This window comes from Haliotis asinina, chromosome 11 (assembly GCF_037392515.1).
Source record: "Haliotis asinina isolate JCU_RB_2024 chromosome 11, JCU_Hal_asi_v2, whole genome shotgun sequence".
Taxonomy (NCBI): Eukaryota; Metazoa; Mollusca; class Gastropoda; order Lepetellida; family Haliotidae; genus Haliotis; species Haliotis asinina.
Window position 1 is genome coordinate 6,565,133 of NC_090290.1, and position 18,877 is coordinate 6,584,009.

An 18,877-nucleotide genomic window follows, 5' to 3' on the forward strand; every position below is an offset into this window, starting at 1 on the left:
AAGCTTATATTAGAGGCTCTTACGGTATGGTATAGCATACACCAACAAAGCGATATTGTGAATGTGGGTCTTATATTTTATCTGTCAACTCAATCAGTTTGTCGGTTTGTGGTAGCGTTACTTGTCATTTAGAAATTTGTCCAGCATTTTAAGTGAAGATAATCAATCATTTTGCAATGATCAAGTGCAACGAGTTGGGTTTTATGCCACATTTAGCAATATTGCAGCAATATGACGGCAGGGTACACCAGTATTGGCTTGATACACTGCCCATGTAGGGTATCGAACCCGGGGCTTCGGCGTAACAAGCAAACGCTTTAACCACTTGGCTACCCCGCTGCCTGTTTAATCTAGGGATTAATTGCAGCAATATGACGGCAGGGTACACCAGTATTGGCTTGATACACTACCCATGTAGGGTATCGAACCCGGGGCTTCGGCGTAACAAGCAAACGCTTTAACCACTTGGCTACCCCGCTGCCTGTTTAATCTAGGGATTAATGAGTGTTGAAAGGTGCTGGAGACTAAAAAGCGATTTTATTTTGTTTGTTTTCTGTTCGCCAACCTTTGCATCCAGAAAACCATAGGATATGCTGAACCGGAGATTTAATATGTTGGAAGTGTGGAGGAGTTTTGTGTTAAGATACATAGCCCTTTTTCTTCTACATTCATGAATAAGTGGGGCGTGGTTGACTGGTCACTTGGGTGCCAAATGTCGTAATCATTCATCTTTGTGGAAATCTATGGTCCATGGATTGAATCCTGTTCACTTTGATTTTGTCTTCTGGTTCGTCAGTAATGTTAGTCATGTACCCGAAGCTGAAACCCAATTTATCATTGTTTGGGGTTAACAATGAATTATATTTATGCATGTTTCTATTTCACATAGCTTTTTATATTATGCATGTGAGAACTATAGGGCATTTAATCTAATATTTAATAAATCAATCCTGAGTTAAGTTTTAGAAACCTCATTATTAAGAGGAATATTTATTTTTGCATATATATAAATATTAAATGGAAAATTATGTCTTGCTTTGTTCCTCTGTGTTTTCCTGACCCTCCTTAAGCGAGAAATACTGGAATACAAATGATGCTTTGAATTTTTTTTAATCATTTCAGTAAAATCATTAATGCAAAGAAATAAAAAAGAACTTATTGTGATCCTTATATTTTTATGAAATTGAAACCAGCTTCTCTGTATACCGGTAGTTGTTATTGATAATCTTTGTTAATGTGAAGGAAGCTTGTGAAACCTGTAAAACCTGTATTTTCATGATCTTAATTAACACTGCCTAACCAAATCTCAACCAACATAAGCCCACTAAGTTAAGTGACTGCTCATCTTTGCTCTGCATGTATAGATTGAATTACTGACTCCTTCACTTGGCCTTGATTTGTTACTTGACACTGTAGAACAGCAATGGTTGGCATATACATTTAGATTTCTTGAATAAAATGCCTCCTACGCACAGTTTTGAAAATATCAGAGTCAGGGTCTTGAAGCAGAGGATAGATCATGTGTAATATCACCTCCCTTTCAAGTCTGCTTGTGATCCCAAAATAGACGTGCGAAATGAGGTCACAGTCAGAATGGTGTATTATTGGGACCTGCCGATTTCTCTCCGCACCAGGGAGGAGTAATTTTAGAAAGTTGTTTTTGTTGTAAAATTCATAGGAGCTGTTGCTGTCCGGCCCTGAGACTTTGCCAGTGTTGCTTGGGAACTTGTGGCGTCCATTGCTCACTAATGACTGGGCTACTGGATTCTAAACATAATCAGGGGAGTTTTGTGATGAAAATCAATGGGATTTCAATTACTAGGCTTCGTCTGATGACTTGCTATCGATTGTTTTTGTTGCTTGTTTGTCCAATGATTGGACGGCTGCTCGAACTTATTCTGATCACTGATGGCATCCAAATTTCACCCGTCTTTCCTTCTGTAAGAGATGTGATGGTGAATTGAGTAGAACGCTATGGAATGATTTTCAGTTTCAGGATCTATTTTGTCAATGGAAGGTGCTGGCTGGCATATCCATTCTGGCAATATCTAAGTGAGGGCTGTTTTCCTTGCAGAATTTAATATTTGAAGTATCTGTTCATGAATGTTTAACATGTTTGAATCGAGAAATGATTGATGATAGTGATATTAAAATGCATTTGAATGTGCTCATGCATCAATGAAATATTGATTTTTAAAAAGAATTTTCAGTTCCATTAGAACAGTCCACCTCTCTTGTCTTTCCAGTAATGTGTGATATATATATGTATCTAAATGTACAGTCACTGCTCAGTCATCATGCTTCTTCAGTAAGACATGCCATGGTACAGTGGAAACAGTCTGCTGGATAAGAAGGAGGTCAGTGGTTTGAACTCCTTCTTTCAGGGCTTGCAAAAATGATAGATAATCGGAAATAAATAATCAACAGGAAAGATATTCTTGGTGTTTATGCTGAAACTTACCTTTCCGATATTTATCAATAATAAGTCCATATTTAGTTATGAAAATAATAAAAAATCAATCAAAAGAAGGATTGAAATTGATTATCGATTGTGAAAAACATCTTTTCGATTAATCATAATTTTGTTGTTTTAATATGACACCTGAATGAAGTAAACTAACTGTTAAATTTGATGAATATTCACAAACAAATGTGCTTAACAGCACAAGGCTATGTCCATTGTAAAATTGTAACCACTTATAATTGTTTAATTACAATTCCAGTGTCTGTCTTGCATGCTGGTATTAGTTATAAAAATTATTAATCAGAAAAAAACAACTGGGTAAAACCCCGTAGAATTGGTGATTACATTTAAAATGTAAATATTTCGATTATAATCAATAATCATTCAGCTCCAGTCCTCCAATATTGACAGTGGTTTCCGTTTCCAACACTAATTATTGATCTATATGATATGTATTGCTAGTTAACCCTAAGTTCTGCATCACACAAGAGGTGTTAAAAGATGTTTCTACTCTGGTGCTTTGCGTTAAAGGGACAAAACTAGAACTGGACAGCTTTGGGTCAGCATGTCATAGATGGGTGTCGAGGTTAAAAACAATCAAATCCTGACCCAAGACACACATATTAGTGTATGCAGACACATAGGTACACATATACCTTGCTGTATTGTCATACAGTTGTAAAAATATTTCACCCCACCTCTCCATGCCTCGGCTCGTCGTATCTCATCAGAAACTTAATGTTACAATTTTTAGGTTTTTCGGTTTTTTTACTATCACACTGTCTATAACTATCATGAACTTTCATTTCTGACACCACTCAGAGCAGATTGATTTCATGTTCATACCATAAATCTGTAATGGCAAATATGCTCTGAACTTAGTAGCATGTGAATTATTTAGCATTTTGTTCAGAGCCAATGAAAAATAGTTGAACGAGGAAGTTTAAAAGGTTAGAAAGGTTTTACTTGAATGGCTACTGCTATTGCCATCTTCTTAATGAAAAATGTTAAGCGAAATGAAATGTCACAAAACATTGAATTTGATGAAAAACTGACTTTTTTTTGTGGTTATGGAGCGTATTTTCTTCAATGACTTGGTTGATACATGTCATCGTATCACATTTGTGTAAGTCAGTGCTCATGTTATTGATCACAGGATTGTCTGGTTCAGGCTTGATTATTTGCAGACAGTTGTCATATATCTGTAATATTCCTGAGTGCAACGTAAAACTAAACTCACCTACTCACTTTCTTCAATAACAGCACAGTGAAGGACAGCATCAGTACACTGATTGAGAACAAGATATTATCCCAAATTGATTTTGATACGGTCCCTTGTTCAGTGGAGAATGGCCATGCGTGGCATTCCAGTGGCACCAACAAACCTACAGACATGACTCACGGTTCTCTGAATTATTAATATCTCACTGTGTGGTCCTTCTTAGTTTCCTTTGATGCCAATTGCAACTTGTCAACTGCCATATTAGGCACCACTTCCACTGATAAAAACATACTGGTGAAACTGGGAAAGCATTTATTATTGAAATTGCGATTTGAAATGTCGATGAGATGGGTTGTATCATAAGCAGGCAAACGTAAGTGACAGTCAGGGATGAGGATTATGATCGTCCATAGGGATCTGTGTGACAAAACATTAAACACTCTTCACAAATTTCAAAATATGAATTAATTTTTTTCGGTTAAGCAATCAATGGTTGTTGGCGTTTTATCCTTATTCATTATTTTTGTAGTCAGAGCTAAGTGTTGAAATTTCACTTGTGGAAGTGCAGGAGTGCGAACTGTAGTTAACCACAATCACAATAAGATCAAGGCTAAAGTGATCATTACTAACTCATGCTTGACATCCAAGGTGTAACCCAGTGAAGATCCGGTAATTGATCACCAGTAACCCCCCCTGCTTGACATTTGATTGGAACCCCATGAAGATCCAGGTTAAAATTGATCTTCATTACCAATGTTTGATGTAAGTGGTGCTGAAAGGATCAGATGGTTATACTTGCTGTAGCTTGCTGTTATATTGACAGTAGTATATGGCATATATAGTATACTGCACATCATGCCATAAACCTATGACGATTATGTGGCTTGTCATCATGGATCATTTGGCCAATTATTCAAACATAAATGCTGTGAGGTGTAGAAAACATTAAGAAGAAAACTCATAGATAACTGTAGAATGCTGTCATCTGCCGCTGTTGGTTGATGTTCCTCACAAATGTTTTAGCAGTCTGTCATTATTTGTCCTTCCAGATTAGAGAAGAAGGTATCAGCTTATATTATGTTTTTCATGTACACTTACGAATGACCAGACTCTCATCCAGTGGAAAACTATGTCTTGGAAACTTTAAACAATACAAGCATACCTGTGTTTTAGGTTCAACCACAATGGCTGGATAGATTCTGTCAGAGAGTTTTTCGTGATAAGACTGAATTGTTAATTTCAGTGTATCCACTTGTGCATGCTCAGTGCTCTGATGCAGTATTATGACAGATAACCCAAGCTCCCCGTGAGGCTCTAGAAGGATATTAGTCATGACATATCCTACAGGGTACCCAATCACTTCTGGGTGAACAGAGCAATTTTGATCTAACTTGCCTAAGGTGAGACCACGTGTGTCATGTATGCTTTATTGTGACGCAGGATGAAAGTTAGAAACTCCCAGAAGTCAAACTGCCAAACACTTTCACCCATCAAGGACTGTGCTGTTTAACTTCAACTGATTTGTGACATTGGCTCGATGGACAGGTCATCACACTAAATTATTCTAAATATATAGACTTATGCATCAACTGCTGACTTGTTATTAGTTTCGTTTTAACCTAATATTCATATTCGTTCCACAAATTTCATGACGTGTCATATTCGCCTCATGGGAAATTCTCTACAGCCCAAGTAGTGTGGGGATTAGGCTTTGTTTTGAATGAGTGCATGATGACTTATCCCTGGGCAAAATGACAATTTCATCAATTTACCTTAGCTTTTAGACAAACAGACCACATCTACAAAGTGTCAATACTTAATCATCATATCCCTTCTCCGTCAAACCTTAGTCAGAATTTCGCTTGTAATTGAACACTTAACCCGATTCTATAAAACAGTCAACTTTGGCTGAATGATATTTGCAGTGTATACTGTCTGTGACCTTAGCCATTTGGTCTGAAGAAGGTGTTAAGTCAAATTTCAGACAAGTCTATACTGCTCCATGTACTGAATAGGAAAACCTATCATTCTTGTCAGAGGCATTGGTAAATCAATTGGGTGGTCAGACTTTTGGGACTAAAAGCCTCAGCTTGGCTCTCAACATCATTTTCAGCAGAAAATAGTGTTATTAAAGGGACTATATTTAGCTGGGCTTACTGGACCTAACATAATTTTACTAGACATGTATCTGGGCTAGCGGCTAAAGTTGAACATACAGTGGTCTGTTACTTCTTATACCAATCCAAAGTCAAGGTGAAAATAGTTCTGATTTAGTAACATCATAATGTATTCTACCATAAATTTAGAGAAAATGTTTTTTTTTTAAAATTGTGACATTATGCATCATGGTCTGTAGACTCAAAAGTCTTTGCACAGACTTCCACGACCTGTTTAATTTCTCACACTTTACATAGAATATAAATAAGTCTCTTAAATGTCAGAGACTGAATTCAATTTCACACTTGATCACAGCTTCTTGTGAGTATGAGTATAAATCATCATTTTTATTATGGTACCTATAAATCATTTTGACATAACATGGCAGCAGACAAACCCTGTGTGTGGAGCCATTTGTTATGAGGATATTTTAAACAATATGGACAGAGAGCCCTGATAAACCTCATCCAGGACAAGTGGTTGGACATTCATTTGAGGGGTTTCTAATCTCGCCTGCTGTTTTGAATAACTCATCTGTAAGCTTTCCTGTCTGGTCTTTATTGCTTGACCTTCAAGCCAAGGTCACTTGAACAAGGCTGAACGTACATTTTCCTGGTTTGTTTTTTCAGGTATATCAGCCAATCATACTTCTGCACAGGAATGGTTAAAATCATCTCTTGCCTGTGTCGTATCATATTTGTGAAAGGAAATTAAAGTTTTGGTCCCAAACCAAACCAACATGTCTTGCACAGGCTTCGATTTTATGTTATCACTGATAAGACTTTTTAAGACTGAAGTTCCATCGTAAGCCTGCCTGTATAATCATAGATTCAAGTTGATGGTATTTTAAACTTTATGACAAACTTTAGCTTTAGTGAACTAAATATATGGACAGGCTAAATCTTCTGTTTCCATGATTGTCAGATTGTCATTGTTTGATTGTTTTTCTGATGCTGAAAGGTTACTGAATAAACCAGATTCTGCTTGGGATTTGGCAACAAACATGTGGCATTGAACATCCAAGCAGCTAATGAGAGATCGGCATGCAAGATCAGCTCCCCATGTTACCATCCAGATTAATGCCAATCAAAAAGCCGAGGGTTCAAGTTCTGTCTTTTCTGCAAAACATTTCTTAAGTATATCTTCATGGTTGTTCATGGTTGTCACATAGGGTTCTTACCAATGAATCTGTGGCAATTTTTTGGTGCTCGTCATGAAACCTGAGTATTGAGGATTGGGTAAGAGAATATGTCTTGGGTGATTAGAGAATATATCGGTTGAATGATCAAAGAATAATGGGTTAGGTGGTTAGAAAATATTAATTGGGTGGTTAGAGAATATGGGTTGATTGGGTGGTTAGAGATTAGGTGGTTCCATAAAATCTTTGCACAAAGATGATGCTTTAACATATATTTGCAACAGATTTAGCATTACAATTGCTTTGTTGAACAGACCTGGGACTCCTTTCACGAAGCAATCATTACTAAGGTTAGCCTCAACTCCCATTCTTTAACAATGCGCTAAGGTTACCTTAATGACTTACAATCACCATAGTGCTTTGTAAAATGATGCCCTGGATGTGTGCTCGATGGCTTTGATGATTACTGCTAACCTTGGGTTTGTCAGATGAAAAATGTTAGTGTTGACTGGACATAAAACTACATTCATTCTCAATGCTGATTTCCCAGGCAAACCTATTTTTGCTTCCTGATGAATCCACAGAATTCTGTTTTGAAATGGTGATAGAAATTGATTTCTGGAAAGGTCAAGAGGTTCTGAAAATATATGAGTGTGGGAGTTCCAAGATGAGAATTGGGACCAGAATGGCCCTGTATGCATTATTAGGAGATAATCATTGCTTTCTGAGCTGTAATGCCTGTCTCAGTCCCTTGACGTGCCCTGTTACACCATATGATGATTTCCTACAGCTTCTTGTTACAAGAAAAGGGGTAATTGTGATTGAGGGGAAAATTATTTCTTGAAATCTTTTGACAAAAATAGGGTTAGGAGGCAACAAAATTGATGTGCAACACAAGCATCAAGAATGATGTGAGTTTTCTATGGAAGTATTGACGTGCTGATTATGTTCCTGGAAGGATTTTCAGATATTTCAAGGAATAATGGGATGACCACATATGTCGGTGGTATTAATCTGTAATAGAAATTCTCATTCAGTCTAAGCGTCTCATATGGACAATAAAATCTGATTTTTATGTATATGTTTTGAAAGATAGTGGCAGTTTGTTCCAGGAGATATGGCTCATAGACCATATTTGTAAAGATGCAAATTGGTTCTTACTGCAGGTATGAAAGCTTTTGGCTATATTCTGATTTCATACACATCATCTGTGTTCCCTACTCATCGTTAAGTATGAATTATTGTTCGATTTTAATAAGAAGCAAAGAAAATCTCATGTGTACGAAATGGATGGATATGCTTGTATTGTGTGAATGGGCTTGCCTGTCCTGTCAGCCCTTGGCTAATCTAGGCATAGAATAACTCAGCTTTCAATGAGATGACTTGTCATTAAGAAGCAGCATTTGAGGGCTATGATTCTGAACCAGTTCTGTGTGTTTTTATGTAGTTTGAATGTGGAACTGTATATCATTGTCAGAAAATTCAGGCACAGTAAGCATTATTGTTTTGCTTGAGTAGGATCAGCTACAAGGGATGAGGATCAGTCAAACAGCAGTTATGCTATTCTTCTTATTTTACCATTTCATTGCGAAATTTGTAGGACTCTAATGATCCAAATGTACGACTTTGCTGACTTAGATTTTTGTTTAATCTTGTTAACACCATTGACATGACAGTGGTCTGTTAATAATGAAGTCTGGACCAGACAATCCAGTCTCTGACATCATGATCATCTAGGATGTGAAGAAACCAAGATATGACTGATCGGACCCATAAATGTTGGGAACTTTATTCTTCCATGGAAGTAATACTCTCTACCTTGATGAGATTAATATTGCACTATTTTTCCAGCTTTACGACAAGGTTCTAAATATAATTTTGTCAATCCTGACAGGAAAACCAGAAAATCAAGTGATTGACATAATGAAACTTGATCCATGCAGTAGGGATACGATGACATGCATCCACCAGGTTGATGTGCCTGACCACCCAGTCCCATAACTTGATGCTTACAAGCATTGATTGCTGCAAATCAATTGTAACCTGAATCTTCACTTGATGCATACATGAGATACTGCACATACACATTTGTTAATGGAGTAGATCTGAAAATCACTGTGATAAATCACATTGTGAGTCAGTTATTGTCTCTACCACTTCTTGTAAGTCACTGAATTGTTTTGACCCGTAAGGGTCCCAGGGTAGAAAAGGCATTCAGCAACCCAAGCTTGTCGTGAGAGGTGACTAACTGGATTGGATGGTCAGGCTTGCTGACTCAGTTGATACATGTTATCGGTTCCCATTTGCGCAGATCGATGCTCATGTTGTTGATTACTGGATTGTCTGGTCCAGACTCAAATATTTATAGACCTCCACCATATAGCTGGAACATTGCTGAGTGCAGTGTAAAAATAAACTCACTCACTAATTATTTTGATAAGTTCAGTATACATTGCATACAGATAGACAACAGTTTGTAGGACATGTCCTAATGTATTTCACACCCTTTTTGTCCTCTTTAACAAACCAAGGCGTGTCTCCTTTCACAATCAATAATTGTGTCAGGAATGTTGCTTGACATGTGTTGGAAAAGTGAAATATTGGTTTTATTAACTGTATTTCATGCATGCCACAAGTTTACAGCCTCAGGCTATCCTGGATATTTTATGAAGGTTGAATAAATTCCTCACAGTGATGGTAGGCGGGGTAAACAAAGAAATATTTGGTTGCTAGGCTTCATACGATTCGTTGGACTAAGTTGGTGTGGTCAGCAACGTTTTGGTCCCTGGTTTTGATGCCCTATGCATCATTTTCTGTAGTTGTTCATTTTTAGCATTAAACTACTAGCCCTAAAAGAAAACTAGCGAAAAGTACAACATAGCAAGAAAGTCTTTATTTATGTATTAGTTGATGGCATTGATATTCATGTTATTTTATTTTCATTCATTTTATTTTTTTAATTGTTTTTTTGCTGGGTTGGGGAAGACATGTCAGAATGCTCAGATCAATGAATCAATGAATGAAATGATCCTCAAGTGTCTTTTTACCCCTTCTTACCTTATCACTTGATTGTCTGGTCTAACATTCAAAACTACTACTACTACTACTACTACTACTACTACTACTACTACTACTACTACTACTACTACTCTTCATTAGATAAAGAATAATACTTGAGATTTCATGATGCCATAATTTCACTATATTTGATTATACTTATAGAAACACAATACAAGGTATTCATTTGTGGGTTTCTTGAGTTAACATTATTCTACATAGCCTCAATGAGGTCTTTGGCAGAATCCCTGATGGGAATTTTATGGGAATTTGATTGTTAAAGGAAGCATACATTGCAGACTATATTGTCAGGTCTTGTGTTCTTTTACATGTTGCACTAATGTTACACCTGTGGGATCTGGCAATATTGTGGCAGGCCCTTCCTTGTGTAACATGTTGCACTGATGTTACAACTGTGGAATCAGGCTATTTGTGGCAGGCTATTCCTTGTGTAACATGTTGTACTGATGTTACACATGTGGGGTCAGGCTATATTGTGGCAGGCCCTGCCTTCTGTAACATATTGTACTGATGTTACACCTGTGGGATCAAGCTATATTGTGGCCAACCCTCCATTGTGTAACATGTTGCACTGATGTTACACCTGCAGGATCAGGCTATATTGTGGCAGGCCCTGCCTTCTGTAACATATTGCACTGATGTTATACCCATGTGATCGGAGCCATATAGTGTAGATGCAAAGACTGGGTTTACTTCTAGTACACTGGAGCACTTAAATATACTCTAGAGCTCAAAGGCAACAGGTTGACAGTGATGATGCGTCATTTATAAAAACAAGGTGTCAACTGGTTGATTGAACACTGCAGGAAACGTTCAATGTAGCGTCTTACTCCTTTAGGCATTGTTTCAGTTTCTTGTCCTCATGAACTAATGCTATATAAATGAGTTGACCTCAAGTCACAGAACATTCTAAGAAGTCAATTTCTTGATCAAACTCACCAAACCCTTGTTGTCCTTGACCTTTCTGCTCTTTAGTGCAGTTGATAGAGTTCTTTGAGGTTCTCTCTCTGTCCTTGTTATACCAAACAATATGAAAAAGATGGTAGTCACTACCCCTAATGCTGGGAGGGGTATTCATTATGAAACTGCTGCTTTGTATCTCAGTGAGCTTAGTAAAGCACTCCACCAGTCTTGACTAAAGCAGCACCCTCCCCATGCATGTTCATGAACTTCAGCCCCAGTACACTGAAAATTCATCAATACCACCCTCCACCCAGTCCTTACCATGACATGTCTCGTTGTTTGCATAGTATGGTCAGCCCGTTGACTCTGATGAACAGTCACTAGGGAACATGTAAGCTAATTTCCATGCTTCTCCAAATGAGAAAGAAAGAAATCAATCTCTTTCGCATGGCTTCCAATCCAAATTAGTCCTAGCTAGGGTGATATGACCGTCTTCTTCCAGTGTTGCAGATGCTGAGCTCAACTCATAGTAGTCCAGGCGATACCAAGGGAAATTAATTTGTCCATACTTTCACAGCTCCAGTTTGCACCCTCAGCTGCCCTTGAAAAAAGGCAAATTAATCTAAGGGAGGTAATTCTGATTTAGTGTCTGAAAAGTTGATCATGACATTTTGAGCAGTAGTTTCCTCACGACTGATTTCAAGTGCCTTTCTAACCATGTACCATTTTCAGATTGCTGGAAGGGGAAGGTTCTTATTTGAGAACATGCTGTTTTTGTGCTTGAGTGACATTTCCAAATGCAACAAGGGGGAAATTCCTCAGCCGTAAACATTTAACTAATCATCAGGAAAGACAAGCATGTTTTCTGAATCGTTTTTATCAGTTAGTCAGTTGGTGTTAAGGAAAGGATTCTGATGGAAGTTTTAACAGGGGGGAAACTAATTCTGTTGATTTCTTTGTCAGTATTTATTCATAAACATGTAATGATTTATTTCAGATTTTAATAAGTTTAAATTTTATTTGAAAAAATGAAAGTTTCATAAGTTTAAATTTTATTTGAATACGTGTAATTTTTTTGTTAGATTTTTACTCCCTGAGTTCTATGGCTTAGAAATGTTAGAATTGTTTTGATTACTGGTTCAGATCTCTGATAATGATCCTGTTTGTTAGTAACTCATCCCTGGTTGTGGTTTCTGTGAAGGCGTAGACATCTAGGATCTACATCACGCCTGGCTCTGTTCCTATTTTCATTTGACATGCATTGATTAAATAGAATAGCATTAAGCCTTAATCAGTCAATCATCTACTCTGTAGGGATTCAGGAAAATATGTAGGCCTCTGCAACCAATGTTTGACACATAATTAATAGCCAAATTAACAAGTGGTTTGACTATAAGACATGTTTATAGTGTGTCTTGGTGCCTCGATGGTGTGTGGGCAGTGGGGTAGCGTAGTGGTTAAGGTATTCGCTTGTCATGCTGACTACCTGGGTTCGATTCTTCACATGGGTTCTGGTGTTCCCTGCAGTGAGTTTGCTGGAATATTGCAAAAAGTAACATAAAACCAAACTCACTGTCTCACATTGATAGTGTGGATCATCGATGTGGTATCAGTCACTGGATTGTCTGGTTTTGACTCAATTTTTTGCAGGACTTGAATATTGCAGCTTTGAAATCATACTGACTCAGTTATGTTAGCAGTGTTCGACTTATGTCACAAAGTCTGACTAAACAAGCATTTCCTTCTTCCTAGTTCATAACAGGATGTAGTAACATGGATGCGTCTACTGTGAATCATGCTGAAGAAAACTTGTTTGTGCAGATATCTTATTCAGAGATAGAGTGGCCTTTCTACAGGCTTGAAACGCTGACCTGAAACCTGTGTATTGTATTTGAAATGCTATCAGGAAACTTTTGTATTGTGTTTGAAACAGCAAACACACAAACTTAGATCTTTAGAACTTAGATCTTTATCGGTCTGGCCACTAAATACAGGTCATTATAGAACATCACACTTAATATAAACATCTGCTTGCTGTTTGCCAATCAATATCATTAGAGGGGTGTCAGCTGAAGAGATTTGAGTTGTGTCATCTGTCATTAATGGCTTGCAGCCTTCCCAACATCAGGATAAGCATCTCTTGTTCACGGTTTGCTGGACACCACTGAGGACTTCCCACCTGTGATTGTTGTTCCCAAGTGTTCAGGAGAGTGCAAGGTGGAGCTGGTGTTTGACGATGCTTTAGCTGTTGTACTTCAGCCGATTGATGGAGTTTGTTTGCATGCACAGCATGCGTAGGCACCTCGCTCTGCATATGAAATGCAGCAAAAGTGCCTATTAACTTCCAGTATTGTTACACTTGGCTTGTGTTGGAGGTATTATTAAAGTGTGAATTTAAGCATGAGCTCTACGTTTGTTTATGGTCGACGGGTGAATAACTTGGTCCTTAGACACCTGGCTAATTTCATTTTAATTCTGTGCCATATTAGTTTATGGTGCATCTCTTGAGTACATAACAGTGTGCTGATGAAGACACTGTGTGTTGGAAATAAGCTGTAGCAGCAGAAGGGTTTTTATGCTTTTTTCAGAGGCTTAACTTAATCTCCAAATCTCATTTTTCTTCAGAGTTAAGGATTTCATCATAATATCATTTCTAACAGTTTCAAAATCTAAATGTAGTCAAAAGATAAAATGTATGAGTGATGAATCATTATCTCAAAACCAACGTCACAGTCAGCAGGATAAGAAATAAACTTATTTCTGATTTAAACAGTGTCTGTAAAAGTCATGCTGTCTACTAAGTTGTAAACATTTACTATGCAGAATATGTCACTAGCCTTTCCAGAATTTTAGTGATGACCAAATTTTGAACCTTGGCTGAGTTGTGATGTTTTGGTGTAAATTCTGTTTTGTGTGTTCCCATTATTTTCTCATAAACTGTCATGGGTATTGTTTAATGTGCTTAACCAACCTCAGCTTTGAAGCAAGCTTACGGAATCGAGGTTATTGCTGTCAATCTTTTCTTGTCCGAGAAATATACATTTCACGATGAAGTTAACCACGAGACTGTCTCACACTTCTTAAGTTGTTATGTTTACAGTCGAACCCCGTTTACCTGGACCCCACATATCCGGAAACCCTGCCTTCCGGACGATTTTTATGTGAAACGAAACTTACGTTGATTGATTGTACTCGCTTAACCGGGCCCCACACTTCCGGACCCGGACGGCGAATTTTGAAAGCATTCCCATACATTTCCATTGAAAAATGATCCAGTTATCCATACGGAATTGTCGTGATGCAAGTTAAATATAGCCTGCCACATGATGTAAGTCATGTGATCCCGTCCGGAAATTTACTTTCTGCAAACAGCATAAATTCGATACGATGTCGTATGTTTTTAGGCCATTTAAAATTAACAAAAGAATATGCAATTGGCAAAATAGAAACTTTGTGTCATAAATTTATGTTTTTCATCTAACTTACCTTCTAAAGCTCCACACGCTACATGATTACGTCCGAGACAACTTGACAAGTGGTGACCTACGTTCCGCCTTCCATGTATTATCGGAACACTTACATGTTATGATGTGGGATAAATCACTGTCAGAAGTACTTGTGAATGGATATGTATGGTAATAGTCCTGTATAATATGTATACAGGTTTCTATGAGAAATATTGGATGTGTTACGATTATATAGATTTTGCTGCATTGTCATGGTCATAGACTCTCAGTTAAATATATCAGATATAATCCATTCAAGTGTTTGGTAGTTCTGTGTTAGAATTGGTCTATAGTAGCATATATTTGTTGTGAGAAACAACTAACTGGATGCTATAGTCAGGCTTGTTGATTTGGTTGATGGATGTCACTGTGCCCTGACTGATCGGTGCTCATGTTGTCAGTCACTAGATTGTCTTACCCAGCTTGGATAATTCAATATGTTGCCACATAGCTTGATAATTACTGAGTGCAGTTTAAACAAATGTGGTTATTGTGATAATGAGGTGTATCTTCATCAACTAAACAGTTGCTACGTATGAAGAATAAAAACTTGACAGTTTTCACATGTTTGCAAACCTCAAAGAACTCATCAAGTCCCCTTAATTATAAACATTGCTGATGATGGCTTAAAATTTCTACCATTGAAGTGCTAATGGGACAGGTTCAAATTGTAATGGCCCAGTTTAATATGTTGCATGTGGTAACATGCTTTAGGGTCCTCTTAGAAATTATATTTTGTGAAATAGAAATACTGTTATGATTTTTAGGATATGAAGCTGATGATAACTGTGTTCTACATAACGTAACTTGGCAAAGGCATGGTAAACTCATGACCATGCTAAATTAACAGGAGTTAGTTTTTAGTTTAGCATTTAAATTTTTCACTTGAAGTATAACTCTTGCTCATTTAAATCTAAAAGGGCACACTTGAACATCCTTGAGTGCTTTTTGACATGCTTGAAAAGACTACATTTCTTGTTTTTGTGCCATTTGTTTGGTGTGTATGTCAGATGCAAGACTTATGCCTGTCCTCTTTGTTGTAGGACAAACGACATCAGCCAGACGCTCTGGACAAAGGACACCTGCAACGATGTCTTGACTCACTGCAAAGAGCTATCAAAGGTAGGGGAGGTTCTTAGAGACTCATAGCAAGTCATATTTTTTACTTTCGAGTTTTCAAGTTTAATGATAATAATTTACCTCAGTTACTCAGGCTGTGATGAATTTTGTATGTTGTATTGGACAGCAGTTTGTCAACATGCAGCTTGAGAAATCAGAAAAATCTGTTGGTTTTTAAAGTGAAGATACAGGTTAGAATTTGTCTTCAGCAACCCATGCTTGTTGTAAGAGGCGACTAACGGGACCAGGCATTCAGGCTTGTTGAGACTTGGTTGACACATGTCATTATATCCTTGTTGTGTAGATCAGTGCTCATAATGGTGATCACAGGATTGTCTGATTCAGACTCCGTTATTGACAGGCTGCCACCATACTGCTGGAATATTGCCGAGTACAGTGTTTCAGACCAACCAACCAGTTTGATTCTGGAGTCATAATCATCAAACCATATTGTGACTGATGTTGTTTCTGTAGGATTTTGTTTGGTGGCCTGCAGTAGGGCCTGTTTGAGAAACTGGCTAGGACAGTATAAACCAGTGCTCTGCATGGTTGTTAGGTCTCCTGTGGCATTTAGAAGCAGGTATGATGAAGAGGAATACTTTTCATGGATTGAAAACTTCTATAGATAGAAGTGACATCTAGGTGTAGATCACAACTCTGTTGACGTCATTTACTTCATAAGGGTATTAAATCTACTCAGAAATATCGCACAAATTCCAATACTGAAGTTACTTATCCATAAAAAGTGTTCCTCTCTGTTACAGATTTGGAGTGTTATGTACCTTTGTGAACTAACCGTAATTATACCTATGGTATATGAATACTACTCTGTTTAGTGACATCCTATGGTATTACACATTACACAACACTCTTACAACTGCTGGTATTTTGGGTGGTGCACAACTTCCCAAGGCAAGGGAGTTAATTGACCATTATAGTCTAATATACAAACAACCTAAAGACACTTGTGTTGATCAATATGTGTCTGTCATGTTACAATATTATCACAAATAAAAAGATCTGCTTTTAGTTTAGTCTATGAAGCATTAAACTCTTGAGATGTTGTATATTATGGCAAGGGCCCCTTGACTTTGATGCTAAGTTTAGAACATTGTTTGTTCAAGACTTCTGAAGTACAGATCTGTGTCTGACATCTCTATATTACTACAGTAGGTCAGTAGGTTGCAAATGTATCATATTGGGTTTAGATTATACAATAACCAGCCTCATTGAGGATGTTGAAACTGGTATTTGTTATTGATATTTATTATTGGTTGGTACCTGTGCTATTTTGTCCTGTTCGGTTAACAAGAAAATACATCTGTGCACAAATCAATAACGTTACAGTTATAATTAATATGGTTGCCTTTGGTTGGAAGTATTTCATTATTTCCAATTCTATAGATATATCAATTTAAAAAAAAATAGACGGAGTTTTTTCCCATGGCTTTATGATGTGCATAACAGATTTTGTATAATATGCACTTTTTAATATTAAGAGGATAGGTAGGGTCACTGAAGGTCTTTCTATACCACTGTTCCTCGATCAGATTTGTGACATATTCTTGTCAAAAATTGTCCAGAAATTTTGTAAACCTGGAGCTTTAGGACAGTGGATGTTTCCTTTCCAATCATGAACCAGTATTCAAACAAAAGCTAATATGGATATCATTCTACACTGTGTGTCATTTAAAATAATGTATCATTATATGGGGGTATTTAAGATTAGGGATCTCCTAATTCTTACAAAGTTACCGAAATGGTTATGACAAGAGTAGTTTCACTCTGATGCTTAATTTCCCAGATGCTAAATCTTGAAGGCTAGTTTGCCATTGGTGGTGTCCTTGAATGTTAATACTCCATGTCCATCAGTTATCAGCCAGCAGTCTCTGATTCAGAAGCTGGAGACAATAGCCAGACAATAGCCAGACAGAGGCTGAATACAGTATCCGGACAATAGCCAGACAGCTCAACGGTTTAGTAACGTTCCTGATGCTGGTACCTCTGAGTATCTTCACCCATCCCTATTTGACCTTCAGTGTGTGTTGTTTCAGTTATCAGCCAGCAGTCTCTGATCGAGAGGCTGGAGACAATAGCCAGACAGCTCAGCTTGAGTTCCAGCATCCAAACTGGTCCAGAGCAGCACCTGATCATCTCCTCCGATATGTTCCATGTCCAGATCATCTTTGACAAGGGCGGAGGGGTCAAGGATGTCAAAGTCGCCCATGGAGGAGAAGCTAATGTAGGTTCCTTGTGTCACCTTGCATGACCCTGCAAGATCCAGGGTGTAGATTTTCAAAGCTCTTTTGACGCTAAGATACTCATAAGTAAATGTTAATGTATGGCTACCTTAGTGCTAAGGGAGCTTTGATAATCTAGGCCAAGGAATTAGGAAAAGTTCCTTGTAGCAGGGTATGAAACATGACTCAGGTGGAATGGAAAATTGACCTGAAAGTGTTTCGTGTTCATCGTCCTCTGGTTTGTGGGGGCCATTATTTGCAAACTGGCTCAATATGGCCGAAATAACATTGATAATGACTGAGTTGTACAAAGAAAGTAACAAACTTATTCACTCTGCAGTAAATTTTAACTCTGTATATTTTGTGTCCTTGTTTGCTTAGTTATCATGAGATATTTGCATATGCATCAAAATAGATATTACTTCTGTCCCTATACAAAGGCTGAATAACCATTTGGAAGCAAGTGATCACATGTGGTATGTTGGCCCAAAAGTCAGTTTCGTGGCAAAACACTGGTACTTATTTCACAATCTTCCTTGATCCAAGGAAAAGCCCGAGACTTATCAAACTTTGCAATCAAATTAAACATCTTGTTATCCCCAACTGCGCGTTTAGCGTGAGCTGGGAATATAGTATTAGGCTCCATCCATCCATCTGTAGCTACATACAAATAGGAATATCTTAAGAACCATTCACTAGATTCTTTTCATATTTGGTATCTAGGTTCATCATAGTAAAAGACTCAGTCTCAGTCAGGTTTGGTCACTTTTACCTTCATTTCAAGGTCATATGGGGACTTTAACGTTTTACCCTTGTCAGATATCTCAAGAACCATTCCCAGAATTATCTTCATGTGATGCTTGTTTAATCATCAGTTAGTCTTTTGGGAGCAGTGTCAGCATACTTGAAACTGTTTTCTGAAATAAGGTCAGGTTACCATGACAACGTGATAATTGTATCTGTATCCCGAAAGAAGGGAGACATGACCCCCCCCCCCCCCCCCCCGTGGTCCAGCTACATGGGCAATTAGTGGATGGTTTTGTCATCGAC

General features: G+C 37.7%; 1 protein-coding gene across 1 annotated transcript in view; it reads left to right on the forward strand.

The window, feature by feature from the left end:
- Positions 1-18,877, forward strand: part of LOC137255611 (mediator of RNA polymerase II transcription subunit 1-like) — a 72,092-nt gene that overhangs the window by 23,197 nt on the left and 30,018 nt on the right. Inside the window, exons 3-4 of the mRNA XM_067793051.1 lie at positions 15,512-15,590; positions 17,642-17,829. Coding sequence (XP_067649152.1) covers positions 15,512-15,590; positions 17,642-17,829 — 267 coding nt within the window. The remainder of the gene's footprint in view (positions 1-15,511; positions 15,591-17,641; positions 17,830-18,877) is intronic.